Here is a 13,696-nt window from a genome sequence, read left to right as displayed (position 1 = left end):
CATGCTATCTTTGCCAGTTTGCTGGAATAGACACAGACACGGATTGGGTCACCGCGAAGACATTCCTGTCTCGTGAAGCAAGACTGTTTGTATTTTAGGTTTGCCAGGACTAATGAATTAAAACATTTGGACTCTCAACAACTCGCTGTTTATCAATGCTTCTGACAGGAGGAGGGTTTTTCTTTTGCTCTTGCTTTTTCTAGAAACATGACAACATCCTGGCTGTTGGAGTAGCAAGGAAAGGAGAGAGGGGCTGTGCAAGGAAGCGGAACGGGGAGGTCCCGTGGGCTGGGAGGTCCCGTGGGCTGGGACGCCGGGGTCTGGGGCTGAGCAGGTAGTGGTGTAGAGCCGGGACAGCTGTCTCTGCCCCTCAGCGTGTCAGTGGCTGCTATGCAGCAGGTGCAGACTGCTCTCTCGCTGAGTCTTGACTCCACACACGCAACGAGTGGCCAAGGCAGCGGCTGGCCCTGGATTACACAAGTGCAGACTCTCCACTAAGTGAGGTAAGACAGCAGGTGTGAGACGCAGCTAACCGCTCCGAGCACCGGCAGCTTAACTAAGGCTCTGTTACAGCGGCCAGGAGAAGGGACCAGCAGCCGCTTTCCCCAGGAGGTGTGATGGAAAGGCAAGTCGTAGACGCTGTGTGGATCACAACATCCGCAGGACCTTGGCATCATTCTTTCAGAGGGAGACAGATATTTTCTGTTGTGCAGTCCTTAGCTGTGCTCATCAATTTCTTCTCTCTAGCTTGAAACCGGAGCAGAGGTCTGTTGGGTAAGCCCCAGAGACAGATTTCCACCTCGTGCGCTTCTTCACGCGGGAAAGTGTGGAGGGGTGAACCGGAAGAGGAGCGAGCTAGGTTATCCCTCGAAGTCACGCTCAGGTGGACTGGGTGCTGTGGGATGCCCAGCAGCAAGACTTTGCCTTTCAGCTGCAACTTCTGGGGCCTTTGTTTGCTTTGTTCTGTTTGAGACAATCTGCGCTATTTCTTCAAAGGCAGGTGGCTAAAAGAATACTTGATACTAGGCAGAGGAATCTACACAGCAGTGTGCCAGAGGGTTGTTTTTGTAAAAGCAAGAAATCCTGTGTTAAATCATGGCAAATCCAGGATATCATCCTTTTGTAACTTATAGTTACGTGCCACAGTGTGTAGAACGTCCGAGGCTCAGAGCTATTCATAGGGTTAACTTAATGGGCTCAGCAGAACTCTGAGTGGCTCACAGACAGTTGCTCTGTTTTTCTTTTTTTTTATAGCTTTACTGGGTGGTCAATATAAGTCTGTTTTCTTTCTATATGGTACCTAAGATGTATGCACATCTGAGTATACTTGTACAAATGTGTGTCCTGGGCTTGCCCGCCTAAGTAACTGTAAAAACAGCACTCAGCCCTCTGGACACTATTTTTAGACAGAAAAGCTATGGGAAAAAGTAAGAGACCTGACCATGAGAAAATGTTCTGGAGCAGAGGTTCCCAGGATCCTGCCAAGGATGGCTAAAGACATTATTTATATTTTGCCATTTTTGGAGACATTTTCCTTAAAATGTCATGCAGGTTTTTTTTTTCTTTTCTGTCTACATGAGATGGAGAGGAGAGATTTAAGAGAGGCATGACCAAAAATAGAAATGTTAAATATATGTCTCTAAATAACAACTGTATTATGTGTTTATTACAACATGTTTTCATAGTCCCGCTGAACATCAAATTATCAAATATCTTCCTCAAAGTATAATTATGTTAAATTCCCTTAAGTACAGTTTTTGCTCTTGCTATCTTACGCAAAGGATGTTTCTCACTCATTATCTCTAAGTTTATTGACTAAATGATAATTTAATAGGCAGAGTCAAATCCTCATAGGATGTTTTTGGGTTTTGTTTTGTTTTAAAAGACAGAGCTTCATGTAGCCTAAGCTGGTTTCAAACTTTCTATTTAGTAAATATTACCTCAGATCGGCCGATCCTCCCACTACCACATCCCAAGCGCTGGTAATTACAGCTGTGTGCCCCATGGACAAGTTTTGCTGTAGCCTGCTCTTATGAGGTGAAACCTTAAGCATAAATGTCGGATAGATTTCTAGGTCATCAGATAGTTGTGAATGCAATATTCATACAACAACTGTAACATGGTTAAAGATGGTTTGGGACTTACTTCAAATGATTTCATTGTATTGATTCTTTACTCCTTCCCAAACAAAACATTGTTTTTAATTTAGGCTTTGTGTGTCTGCGTGTTGTGCATCTGCATGGGTGTGCGGATGTGCACAAGCATGAAAGACACATTCTGACCTTTGGAGTCATTTCTCAGGCTCTGTCTTCCTCATTCTGGGAGACCTGGTCTCTGACTAGTCCCTGGGGCTTGCTGTCAGTTAGGCTGAGCAAGTTGCCCTGGGGGCCCCAGAGATCTTCTTGTCTCTGTCTCTTCTTTACTAGGTCAGGAGTGTGTACCACCCTGCCCCCTCCTTTTTACATGAGGATTGACCTCTGATTCTTCTACTTGCATGGCAAGCACTTCTCAAGCTGAGCCATCTCCTCATCCCCTAAATTGGCTTTTAAGCTAGAAAGGTAACTGAGTCTGAAGTTATCTGATGTCTATTAAGAAGGTATCTTTTCTATGTTGTTCCCATTAAAAACAACAACAACAACAACAACAATATAGGTGACCTTCCAAAGTCAGGATTAAACTTATCAATGGGAAGGGATATTGAGAATATGAAATAGAGATTTTAAAAACCACCTTTCATCCACTCTGAATGTCCATTATCAAAGTAATTTTTGTAGAAGCCAGAAAAAAGTTAAAATGGACCAGGAATCTACAACATGAGAAAAGGCAACTTACTAACTTTCCCTTCTAGTTTCTGAGGGTTTATGGGGTGTTCTAGACCTGCGTTGGGTAAAATGACAATGGCTATCTCTTGTCCTTACAGCTGGAAGACCCAGGAGAAGGCCGGGCCTCAGGCGCCCACATGATCAGCACAGCCAGGGTACCTGCAGACAAGCCAGTGCGCATCGCGTTCAGCCTCAGTGATGCCCCAGGTACGCTTGCTCCAGGGGAAAGGGGTGCCTCCCGCACTGCCAAAATTTTCACCGTATTCTGTGATTCTATGAAGGATGTTTAAAATGAAATGTTTGCATGACCTGATGAGAAGCGTCTGAGATTCCATCACACACGGCTAGGCTGTGGCATCCAGAAATGCCTGTCAGTTCTCACCACCGCCTTGACTGGGGTGTTGTAACTCCGCCTCTTCTCCCCATTTTAGCTTTCTTTTTGGATGAGACACACAGAGCTATAACAATTTCCAAGGATAGAAAACGGTGTCATTGTTAAGATGGCATGAGGAAATGGTTATTCAGAGCTGGCAGTTGGTTGGATAATATAAAAATATCACTGTCCCCATTCCAGCCACACGTGTGTGACGTTGGTTTCTCACTGGGTGTCCCCACACTTCCGGCTAAACAAACAGACTTCAGCAGAAATGATGAATGGGACAGGTGAGGAGGGGCCTCTCTAAATAGTAAGGTCTGAGGTGAGCCTGCCATATTTAGAGCCTTTCGTCAAGGCTCCCCTCGGTGACCTCTTAACACCTATGGAATTGCACCACCCTTGAACAAGGTACTCAAGGGGTGGGAGGTCACCGTCTATGAAAGGAAGGTTGGGTTTACAACCGCTGGTATCAGCCGTCGCTCTAGTTTAATGTCCTCTGTTAAAATCACTTGCTCACACGTTACCATTTAAACCTCAGGTCTTTTGAGAACCAAGTCTTATTTTCTCTGCTACTGTCTCTCTTGCTGTGGTGTTCATATAGGCGTGATGCTTTAAAAACTAATGTTCCAGGGCTGGGGTGATAGCTCAGTAGTAAAGTGCTTGCCTTGCAAACACGAGGACCCGAGTTCAGTTCCCTAAAAGCCTGTGAGAAAGCTGGGCATGGTGGTGCACACTTGTGAATCCAGCACCAGGGAGGTAGAAACAGGAGCGTCCCTGGGCTCTCCGGCCCAGCGTAGGCAGTGAGTTCCAGGATGGTAAGAACTCTGTCTTAAAAAACAAGGTGGGTGGCCCTTAAACAATGATACATGCAGTTTGTCACATGCAGACAAGCTAGCGTGTGCGTGCAGGCGTGCGCGCGCGTGCGCACACACACATAGTTAATGTGTGAAAAGGGGCAGAATCAACTCAAAATAATGTAAAGTAAGAAATTTGGCTCTGGAAATTCTGGTGTGACACAGCCAAATGCTGGGTGATTATACAGCCATTCATTTACCCTAAACTTTCCCAGACCGTGGTCACCACAGGAGGCCATGCTAGAGTATGAAGAGATAAAAAAAACTTTGGCTCTTTATTGATTGTTTTTCTGGCAGTCTTCCTATGACCTGTTTTCACAGACTGTGTCTTCCACTCCGGGGTTATTCTGTAAGACTCTGGTGAAGGGGAAACCTTCACACTAGGAAGATCCACTCCAACACAGACGCAAACGCTACCATCCTGATTCTCTGCATTAGGAGTTGATCTTTGTTATTCAAGTCAGTTTAAACAACCATGCAGGGTAGCCGTGAGCATTCTGTATCTACAGGGTGGAATTCTGAGGCCTTATGACCATTCTGTTAGTTCAATCATGGAGTTGTGATCCAAACACAGGTCCTTAGAAGTCCAAGTCTCTTCATTATGTCTTATTACTTCTCTAAAAAGTACAAGAAAATCCCTTCCAGTCTTCAACGCACTTCATAGCTCCAAATTGCAGGTAATGGCCTGTATATAAAGAGTAGTCGTCAAGACACAGACAGGCAAGTTTACAGTCCAGGAAGAAAGGAGGCATCTAATTTCCCTTCTCCTCACGTCCCACTGGGACTTATCCTGTTAAATTAATCAACAGATTTATGAAGAAATTCTCAGTCCATAAATCTTGCTTTACCCAAGTGAAAGTATTGCATAATTTTAGACAAGACAAAGAAATATAGCATACCAGGAAAGAACCACAGAGAAGGGAGTCTCTTCCTTGGGCCGAGCAAATAAACTCTTCTTTGGCCGAGTGAATAAACTCTTCTTCAAAGTCCAAAATGGTGACTTGAGATTTGTTCAGTGCTGCCTTTGAATTCTTTTGATCCTAGATGAGAGTTCTTGGACATTTTTAATCAATACATTTAAATTTATTTAAATTAATTCAGTCTCTTTTTAGAATTTTAAATGTTTTCAAAATGTCCACTTTTGAAATTCATGTTTCTTAATAGATCTCTTTGAAAACAGTTTAAGTAAGTCTTATCCTCTACTTCTTCAAAGAGATGCTTAGGAAGACTTATATGGAAGTAGCGGCAGGAGGGTCTCTAAGTTTGAGGCCAGCCTGATCTACAAAGAGAATTCCAGGATAGCCAGGGCTACAAAGAGAACCTGAAAAAAAAAAAAAAAAAAAAAAACACCAAACCAGTCAAAAGAATCTATCATCATGATTAATTATTTTAGTGTCATGATCAATGTGTTTCAGTTTGTGTAGGAAGGCTGTCTGCCTATAGATGCTAAGGCAGAGGTAATTCTCAGTGTTCCTCAGCCTTGCCTGATTATATCACTTGATAGCATCCATCAAGAACACATGTTTAGGAAAACAAAAACAGAAAGACATGGAATTGTGAGGGAGACGGGTTGGGGGCACTAGGGGGACCTGGAAGGAAGTAATGGTGGATGGATATGCTCAAAATACATTGTAAAAATATGTGAAATTATCAAAGAATAAATACAAACATTAAGAACAAAGAGCACATGCCTAAAGGCACTACTCCTATGCTGATCTCAGAGACTCAGTACTTCTCTTTGAGGAAGAAGAAAGCCCTCTTATATGTTTATACACACCAGATGTGCAACCTTTCAGGGGTCACTCAGAGCCAAGGGCTTGGAAATTTTCCATGCGAAGCTGTCAGTTCACCAAAGGAGGCTTTGCAGATATTTGGGACACGCCCTCTGAATTCTCAAATAAGGTGTGTGTGGAGTGTCCCAGAGGCACGCACACAGGGACATTTGCCATCATGCAAGCTGTACATGCCTTTTGAATTCCAGTGTGCAAATCCTGTGGACCACATATTTACTAAGAAAAAAAAAGCAAAGGGAATTATCCTATACTTAATAGTGAATGGGGGAAGGAACCTGGACTTATGAGGAGTAATTCCTCACTGTGGATTTATTCTTGATGAATATGCAGAGTCAAAGGGGAAGGGAGACGCTTCACTTGTGAATAGTGCCGTTTGTTTCTTTTTCTGAAGATCGTTTTTTCTTTGACAATTTTTTAGGTGTATAAAATATATCTTGATCATACCACTCATGTCTATTATTTTGTTTACTTGTGTGTGTGTGTGTGTGAGTGTGTATGTGCATGTGTGTGTGTGTGTGCTATACTGAGACTAGAAGTGAGCACTGATTGCTCAGAGCCAGAATTATAGGCATTTCCAGGACACAATATAGCAGGTATGCTGGGGTTGGGGTTTTTGTCCCATGATTACACAACAAATGGTCCTAACCAGTGATCATCTCTCTAGCCTCCAAGAATTCATTTCTTACGGGACTAATATGGTTAATACTTCATTAATTTTTAGAATTTTTTGGTATTTATTCCTGAGACATTTAATATAGAAACTTAGGGTTTTGAAGTTAGAGAGGGGTGCCTTGGGGCTCATCTTCACCATTATTACCACGATCTGGGATAAGTTAGCCATCAGCCTTGTTGGATTTCAGTTCTCCTTCAGTTGCATATGGAAGTAAGAATGGAATGTCACCTTGTAGGTGAAGAATTTAGCAAAGTATTTGACACAAATTAAATATTCAAGTTGTCCCCATAGCTGATTGTGGAATATTAAGACAAATATAAACTACTAGGGAGCATTGCCCCATGGATGTTCCACACTGCTCCTTGATGCCGAGATACACTTCACAGTGTAGTTGCCTGCTGTTGTTTGCAGGACTAGTAACCCAGTGAGAGGCTAGTGCTAGCTCTCCTGTCTAAGAAACTGGCCTTTCTTAGTTCCTGTGCCTCCAGTACCCTGCCAAGGCTGCTAGGATATGAGTAACAGGGCCAGACATGACCCCTTCCATAAATCTAAAAGGCTGAGATTTGTTAATAGCCCATGTTATCTAGAGAAATTGTCAAAGTCCTTTGAAATTTATTGGTATAAAGAATATATATGAGAATACCTATCTTTAGCCATTTTTCTTCCTCATGCTCCCAGCAGAAATCAAGAGCAAAACTAGGAGTCAGGAAGAGCACAGCATACTAAGAAAATGAAAAACAAATCAATCAAACAAACAAAAACTCCACTAACCCACAGTCTGTTAGCACAGAAGCTGAACTATGGGATCATATCACACCTGAGCAGAGCACTGATATAACAACGGGAGGGTAGAAACTGAGTGGAGTCTACAAACTCCCTGAGCAGGGGTGCATATGATATAACGGGAGGGTAGAAACTGGGTGGAAGAGTCTGGAATGTGGAGAGAAGAGCGAATGGAAGAGACGCTTTATGCTGATACAAAGTGACGTGAGTCTGGGTTAGGACGGAATGGTGGAGTTTGAAAATGAATTTGAAAGAAGGATTGGCACAGCTGGGTGATGGTTTGGCTTTTGAGAGCGAGAACTGGTGATTGTTCGTCGATAGAAAGTGAGCCACAGGACAGCAAAGTCTCCATGAACCTTCAAGAACACAAGTACAGGAGCAGGCTTTGGGCAGAAATAGAGGGAGTCCTGTAAGGTACACTCACCTTCCCAAGTCTTTGACAGAGCCCCTCACTAAACGATACTTAGATCCTTGTAATTCCTGGAGGCGGCCATCCCTGCCTTCAGTCATCTCAATAGTATTTCCAAACCAGGAACTACGAAGTGTTAACTTCCTAAATGAGGTCATCCAGTGTATTAGTTTTCACAGCAACAAATGCTGAAAAGAAATGAGACCCCTCCACCTCGAGTTATGAGAATCACAGGCTCCTTCTAGTGGGGGAGAATTTAGACGTGGGCAGATGCTAGATTTCATTTAATTACAGGATTGTCTTTATTGTCAACTGAGTCACAAGGGTGGCATATTCTCATACATATTTAGATGTACTCATTCTCTTCACCCCACTCTCTCTCCAGGGATGTTGGCAGGAGCCTAGCCTAGAAGCTTTTCTGTTTTGTTTTTAAAAAAAATTAAGTTGTTAGAATTTTTACATTAGGGCACAAACTAACCACGCAAGATTTAGTTTAAAAATCAAGGACCCACTGTGTCAGAGTCGCTAAAAGTATTTGTTTTTATCTCAAAAATCCAGTGTTCTGTCTAGCAGTGGGAATTCCATAGAGTAGCCAAAGCAGCCGCCGCTGCGTGCATTCTGACCGGGTGCAGTGGCTCTCCTGTCCAGAGTGCTTAGCTATCAGACTGGCGGTTTCAGGTGCAGTGTCCCTTGCCACTGTCTCCTCCCATCAACTTTTCCTACTTTGGATTCTATATTTTCCTTTCTCCTTGGGGCCCAAATGTTTCTAGTACTTTTTTCTCTATATACTCTTCATTGCTTTTCTCCGGGAAGAATCTGGGAAGCCTAACTTTTGTCTAACCGCAGGGAATACCGAGGCCTATTTTTTAATCGCTAATCTGTTCTTCAAAAGTTTTACCTGTCTATTTGATAGAGAGATAAAAGAGAAAATTCTGCTGGAATTCTGGATGCTTGACAAACCCAGCAAGGACAAAGATTTCATGACAGTCATTTTTAACTTTAGAGACTCATCATACATTTTTGAAATCAATAATACAATATCTACAGCTACTTGGAGTTCATTCTATCAATGAAAATTCTTTGAGATGCAATCAGGTTTTGTTTATTTTGGTTGAAATCTGTTGCTTAAGTTTTCAAGGAAAGGCTGCAAGGGAGGTAGACGTTTATGGAGTATGCAATGTTTGTACTTGTGTTGTCACCTCAATTTCATACCGCTAATAATGCCATAGGAGGTTTTTGTAACCATTTGTGCAAATGTTTCCTCAAGGAACAAAACCGGCAGTAATAAATAGGAGTGCGTCAAAGCCAGGTCCTGGGTGGTTTTGTATCACTACCCAGTCAGAAGTAAAGAGGCCCATGCAAGGAGGGGATCTCATGAGTTGGTGCATGGTTGTGTAGAACTAAAGAACTTAGTAGGCAGAAGCAGGGAGATTTCCACAAGTTCCAGGAAAGCTCAAGTTCTGTAATAAAGACCTCATCTTTTTTTTTTTTTTTTTTTTAAGCATGAGTGTTCCTGCAAGCAAATAGCTCCCCAGTCGTCAGGGGGAGAAGGGGAGAGATATTACCCTGGTAAGCTGTTGGGGGTAGGAGGAAAAGGAGAGGTGGAAATGTATTTGGTGGGGTGCTGAGAATAAGTGTCCTCCTCTGGAGGTTTCTGAGGTCCTTGATTCCAGACCCCTGAAAATACCAAATTTCACACATACTCAAACCCTTTACAGAAAACAGCATAGTGTTTGCCTGGCCAATGTACCTCCTCCCATAATTCAGCTCTGGATAACTTTACCAAATAGAGCATGAAGGCTGAGTAAATGCCTGCCATCTTTTATTATTTAGGAAATAGGAACTTGTCAATGCAGACATGTCTTTTTCTCCCGAATTTTCAGTCTGTGATTGACTGAACTTGCAGGTGTGGAACTTCATAAACATAGAGAGCTAGCTGTGTGTACCATGCTGTGCTTGATGCCTTGGGGTAACTGAGTTCCAATGATCCGAATCTGAGTAAGACCATCATCAAAACATTCTGAGAGAAAAAGGAAAAATGATGGAATCATCAAGATGACACGGACAATAACAAAACCGAAGAGTGCTTCGGTGAAACATGAAATTTGCTGTAAGCTGCACCAAGTCCTTCTCTGCAGAGAAGTAGCATTAGTTTATTCATGGTGGTGGCACCGGTATCAGGGTGTTGACAGAGGTTTCTGTCCTGTCTGGTCCCACAGTTGTTCAGTCCCAAAGAAACACACAGAGGGCTACATTAATTATAAACTGGTTGACCTATTAGCTCAGACTTTTCTTATTAACTAACTTTTACATCATACATTAACCCATTATTCTTGTCTGTGTTAGTCACGTGGCTTGGTACCTTTTATAAGCAAGACATTCTCATCTTGCTTCCTCTGTGACTGGGTGACGACTGCAGGCTGACCCTTTTCTCTTCCCAGAATTCTCCTATTCTGGTTGGCCCGCCTATACTTCCTGCCTGGCTACTGGCCAATCAGTATTGTATTAAAGCAATACAACTGAAAAATCTTTACAGGGTACAAGACCATTGTCCCACAGCAGTAGGGTATTTGTCAATGATAAAGAACCAACAGTGACTGGGTGTCCTACTAGCTCTCTCTTTACCATGTCAGTGTTCCCACCCCATCCATCTCTCTAGTTGTGCTTTTAGATCTATGCCACTGAAAATCCAGCACATATTACAGAATTCACACATAACGTTTAATAAGCAGGAAGCAAAATTTTAAAACATGTTTTAAAACGTAGCTTAAAACTGCTGTGCTTTTACAAGAGCTGGGGTTTCTAGATATCTATTTTAAAAAGCTTTTATTGTTGTTGTTGATGATGTATTAGAAATGTGTGGACCATCTTCATTTTACATAAAACACTTGAACTTTTCTATATGAGTTCAATTTTTCAGAAAACATTTTAGGAAGGGTTTCCTTTGCTGGGGAAATGAAGGAGAGAATAGTTCTTCAATGCAGGTTTAGATGAAGAAAGTAAATCATAAGACCTGAGGTGCTAGCTACACCTGGGAAGACCCCTCAGCTGTCAGGGGAGAAGTAAGTAAGACGTAGAGACAGTGACCTTGACCCATGTCCGTTCTCTTTGTTTTAGTTGAGAATATCAACACCACATATATGTACACACACCTGTGCACACATATGTCTTCCCCATTTCCACACATCGATGGGGTTTATAATGAGAAGGAATGGAAACGAAACTCAATTATACCAGGGACTCATCCTTGTTAATGACAATGTCCAGGATATGATGCTTCAGGCTAACGTGTATTTCTTCATCAATAACAAGTCTCTGAAACAAGTCACTCTGCCCATTTGCAGAAAAAAAATCCCACAACTCTCAAAGCAGTCACACTGACTGTTCACATTCACCAACTAAGGTGGACCTACGGTTTTCACACAGACCTGTTCTGCTGTGTTCCCTGGTGGTTTGCTAGGCGGATATGAGTTCTTACAGGCAAACAGTTTCCAGGAAAGTCTGGGCATGACCCTCATATCTGAAACCATTATGTAGGTTACTTGCCCCTTGGTGGCCTGCAGAACTGCCTCCGGGTCACGAGCACTTAGAGGTCATGCTGCCAGTTGTACGCTGCCTGGGTGTACAGCACAAGACAAAAATGTAGGACTCCTTATTCAAGTATTATCAAGAAAAATCAAGACACCATGGCAAAACACTAAAACAAGTATGGCTCATCTGGCCTTACAACTCTTAGTGACTACACAGACCACAGCTATATGAAGCCATTATAACTGATACAAATAGTATTATTTATTATATTTTTTGTTAATTTTTGAGACAGAGCCTTTCTATGTAACCCTGGTTATCCTGGAACTCACTCTGTAGACCAGGCTGGCCTCAAAATCACAGAAATCAATCTGCCTCTTTGTTTAATTCTAGATTTTTATTTATTTTATGTGTATAGGTATTTTGCCTGCATGTATATCTGTGCATCATGTGTATACCTGGTGTCAGAGAAGGTTAGAAGAGGGCACTAGCTCTCCTGGCACTACAGTTATCCCTGGAACTAGAGTTACAGGTGTTGGTGAACCACCAGATAGGTACTGGGAACTGAATGCAGGTCCTCTGGAAGAGTAGCCAGTGCTCTTAACCACTGAGCCATCTCTCAAGCCCCAGCTTTTTCTTTTTGGTGTATGTATATGTATATGGTATGTTATGTGTGTTGTGTTGCTGGCTTTTGCTGTTGTTGTTGTTGTGTGTGCTAATTTAGGTATGTGGAGATATTCATTTGGGTGCATATATGTGTGCATGTGGGGGTGTGGAGGACATAGTAGAATATCTTTTCTACTGCTTTCCACATTTATTTATTTTTTATTTATTATTTTTTGTTTTTTGACAGGGTTTTTCTGGGTAGCACTGTAGACTAGGCTGACCTCAGACCTAGAGAGTCACCTGCCTCTGCCCCCCTACTGCTGGCATTAAAGACATTCACCACCACCACCTGGCCTACCTTTATTCTTTTAGGCAGGGTCTCTCACTGAGCCTGAGGTTCATTCATTCCCAGGTACCCAGGTTGCAGGCATAAGCCATACTGCCTAGCCCTTTACATGGTTCTGGAGACCAAACTTAGACCCTTGTGCCTACACAGCAAGTACTGTACCAGCTGCGCTATCTCCCTAGCCCACAAAACAGAGCTATTCAGAGGATTCAGGACAGGACAGCTTGTGTTCTGTATGGGGTGTGGGATGGGCTTGGGAGTGTCTTCTAAATGTAGATCCTCTTCTTCTGGACTCTGTGTTTGAAAACTTGCGGTCTTTATAACAGGACTTAGTGTCTTTTACTCTATATTCCAGTTATGTCTGTGATAGAAACAATGTCTGTGGGGCAATAATTGATCCAAAAGTCCAATAAAAATGTTGCCCAAGCGCTCGAGATATAGCTCAGTGGTTAAGAATCCTGGCTGCCCTTCCAAAAATGTTGCCCAATAAAGAGAGTATTTAGAAAAGCAATTCTCAAATGTTAGTTTGCAGAACCGTTTGATGGAGTTTTCACCTCTCTCACTTGAAACAAAATAAAAACAGATGTAGCAAGGGGATTTAGAGTACATTGCTTTAGCAAAGAAAAGCAAAATTTATAAATACGATGGTCACCCTTTTATTCTAAATTTTATGTAATTTTTTTTAATTAAAGCTTCTCTGTGATGCACAGGGAAACTAAGAATGTATAGTAATTGTTTTTGAATCATTTTCACAAGCTAAATAAAAACTCGAATGCAACCTAAAGTGTAGTTTCCAATATTTTGGGAGAATTTGTTCTCCTAAGTCTGGGCAATCATTGGCCCCCAAGGTGAGGAGCAGAGTGGTACAGTGGGAAGAACCCTGGGTTGGGAGGCACCTTGTCTCACAAGGTCATTAGTCATGGCGCTCTAGAGAGCTCCCTCCTCGTCACTTGTTCCTTACTCTGCTCTCAGTGGACTGTGCCAGATGCTTGCTCAGCTCCTTCAGTTCAGAGTTCTGTAGTAACTCAGGTGGAGAGGCTAATTCCTAGACACCAGTGAGGCGTTGGCTTCCAGACTTAGTGAATCTCCTTTATCTGTTTCATGGACAAATAGCTCAAATGGTTTAAGGGACTCTGAAAAGAGAACGCCGTTGAAAACCAACCAACATCTGCTCAATGGATGCTGAAACGAGCCCATCATAACCTGCACTGTGGTGTGCCAGTGCGGCTGTCTTAAGGATCATGTCGGATTTACTTATATTACAACTGCCAAAGAGGCAGTGAACATCTGTTTATTAAAAAAAAATCTTTTCCTCCCTTTTCTCTCTCCTTTGTGTATCTCATCCTTGCTGGAGAGATGGTTCAGTGGTTAAGAGCACTGCCTGCTCTTCCAGAGGACCTGGGTTCAACTCCCAGCACCCACATGGTGGTTCCTAACCATCTGTGATGCAAGTCTCAGGGGATCAGATGCCCTTCCTCTTCTGTCCTCTGTGGGCGTGAGGCATGC

General features: G+C 42.6%; 1 protein-coding gene across 1 annotated transcript in view; it reads left to right on the top strand.

Moving 5' to 3' along the window:
• The first annotated feature begins 201 nt into the window (after positions 1-201).
• Positions 202-13,696, top strand: part of Map3k7cl (MAP3K7 C-terminal like) — a 39,045-nt gene continuing 25,550 nt past the window's right edge. Inside the window, exons 1-2 of the mRNA XM_057765213.1 lie at positions 202-503; positions 2,921-3,029. Of these exons, the coding sequence (XP_057621196.1) occupies positions 2,960-3,029 (70 nt within the window). The 5' untranslated portion in view covers positions 202-503; positions 2,921-2,959. The remainder of the gene's footprint in view (positions 504-2,920; positions 3,030-13,696) is intronic.

Source organism: Chionomys nivalis, chromosome 3, assembly GCF_950005125.1.
Source record: "Chionomys nivalis chromosome 3, mChiNiv1.1, whole genome shotgun sequence".
Taxonomy (NCBI): Eukaryota; Metazoa; Chordata; class Mammalia; order Rodentia; family Cricetidae; genus Chionomys; species Chionomys nivalis.
The sequence above is the reverse complement of the archived record's forward strand: the minus strand, read 5'-3'. Positions and strand labels throughout refer to the sequence as shown.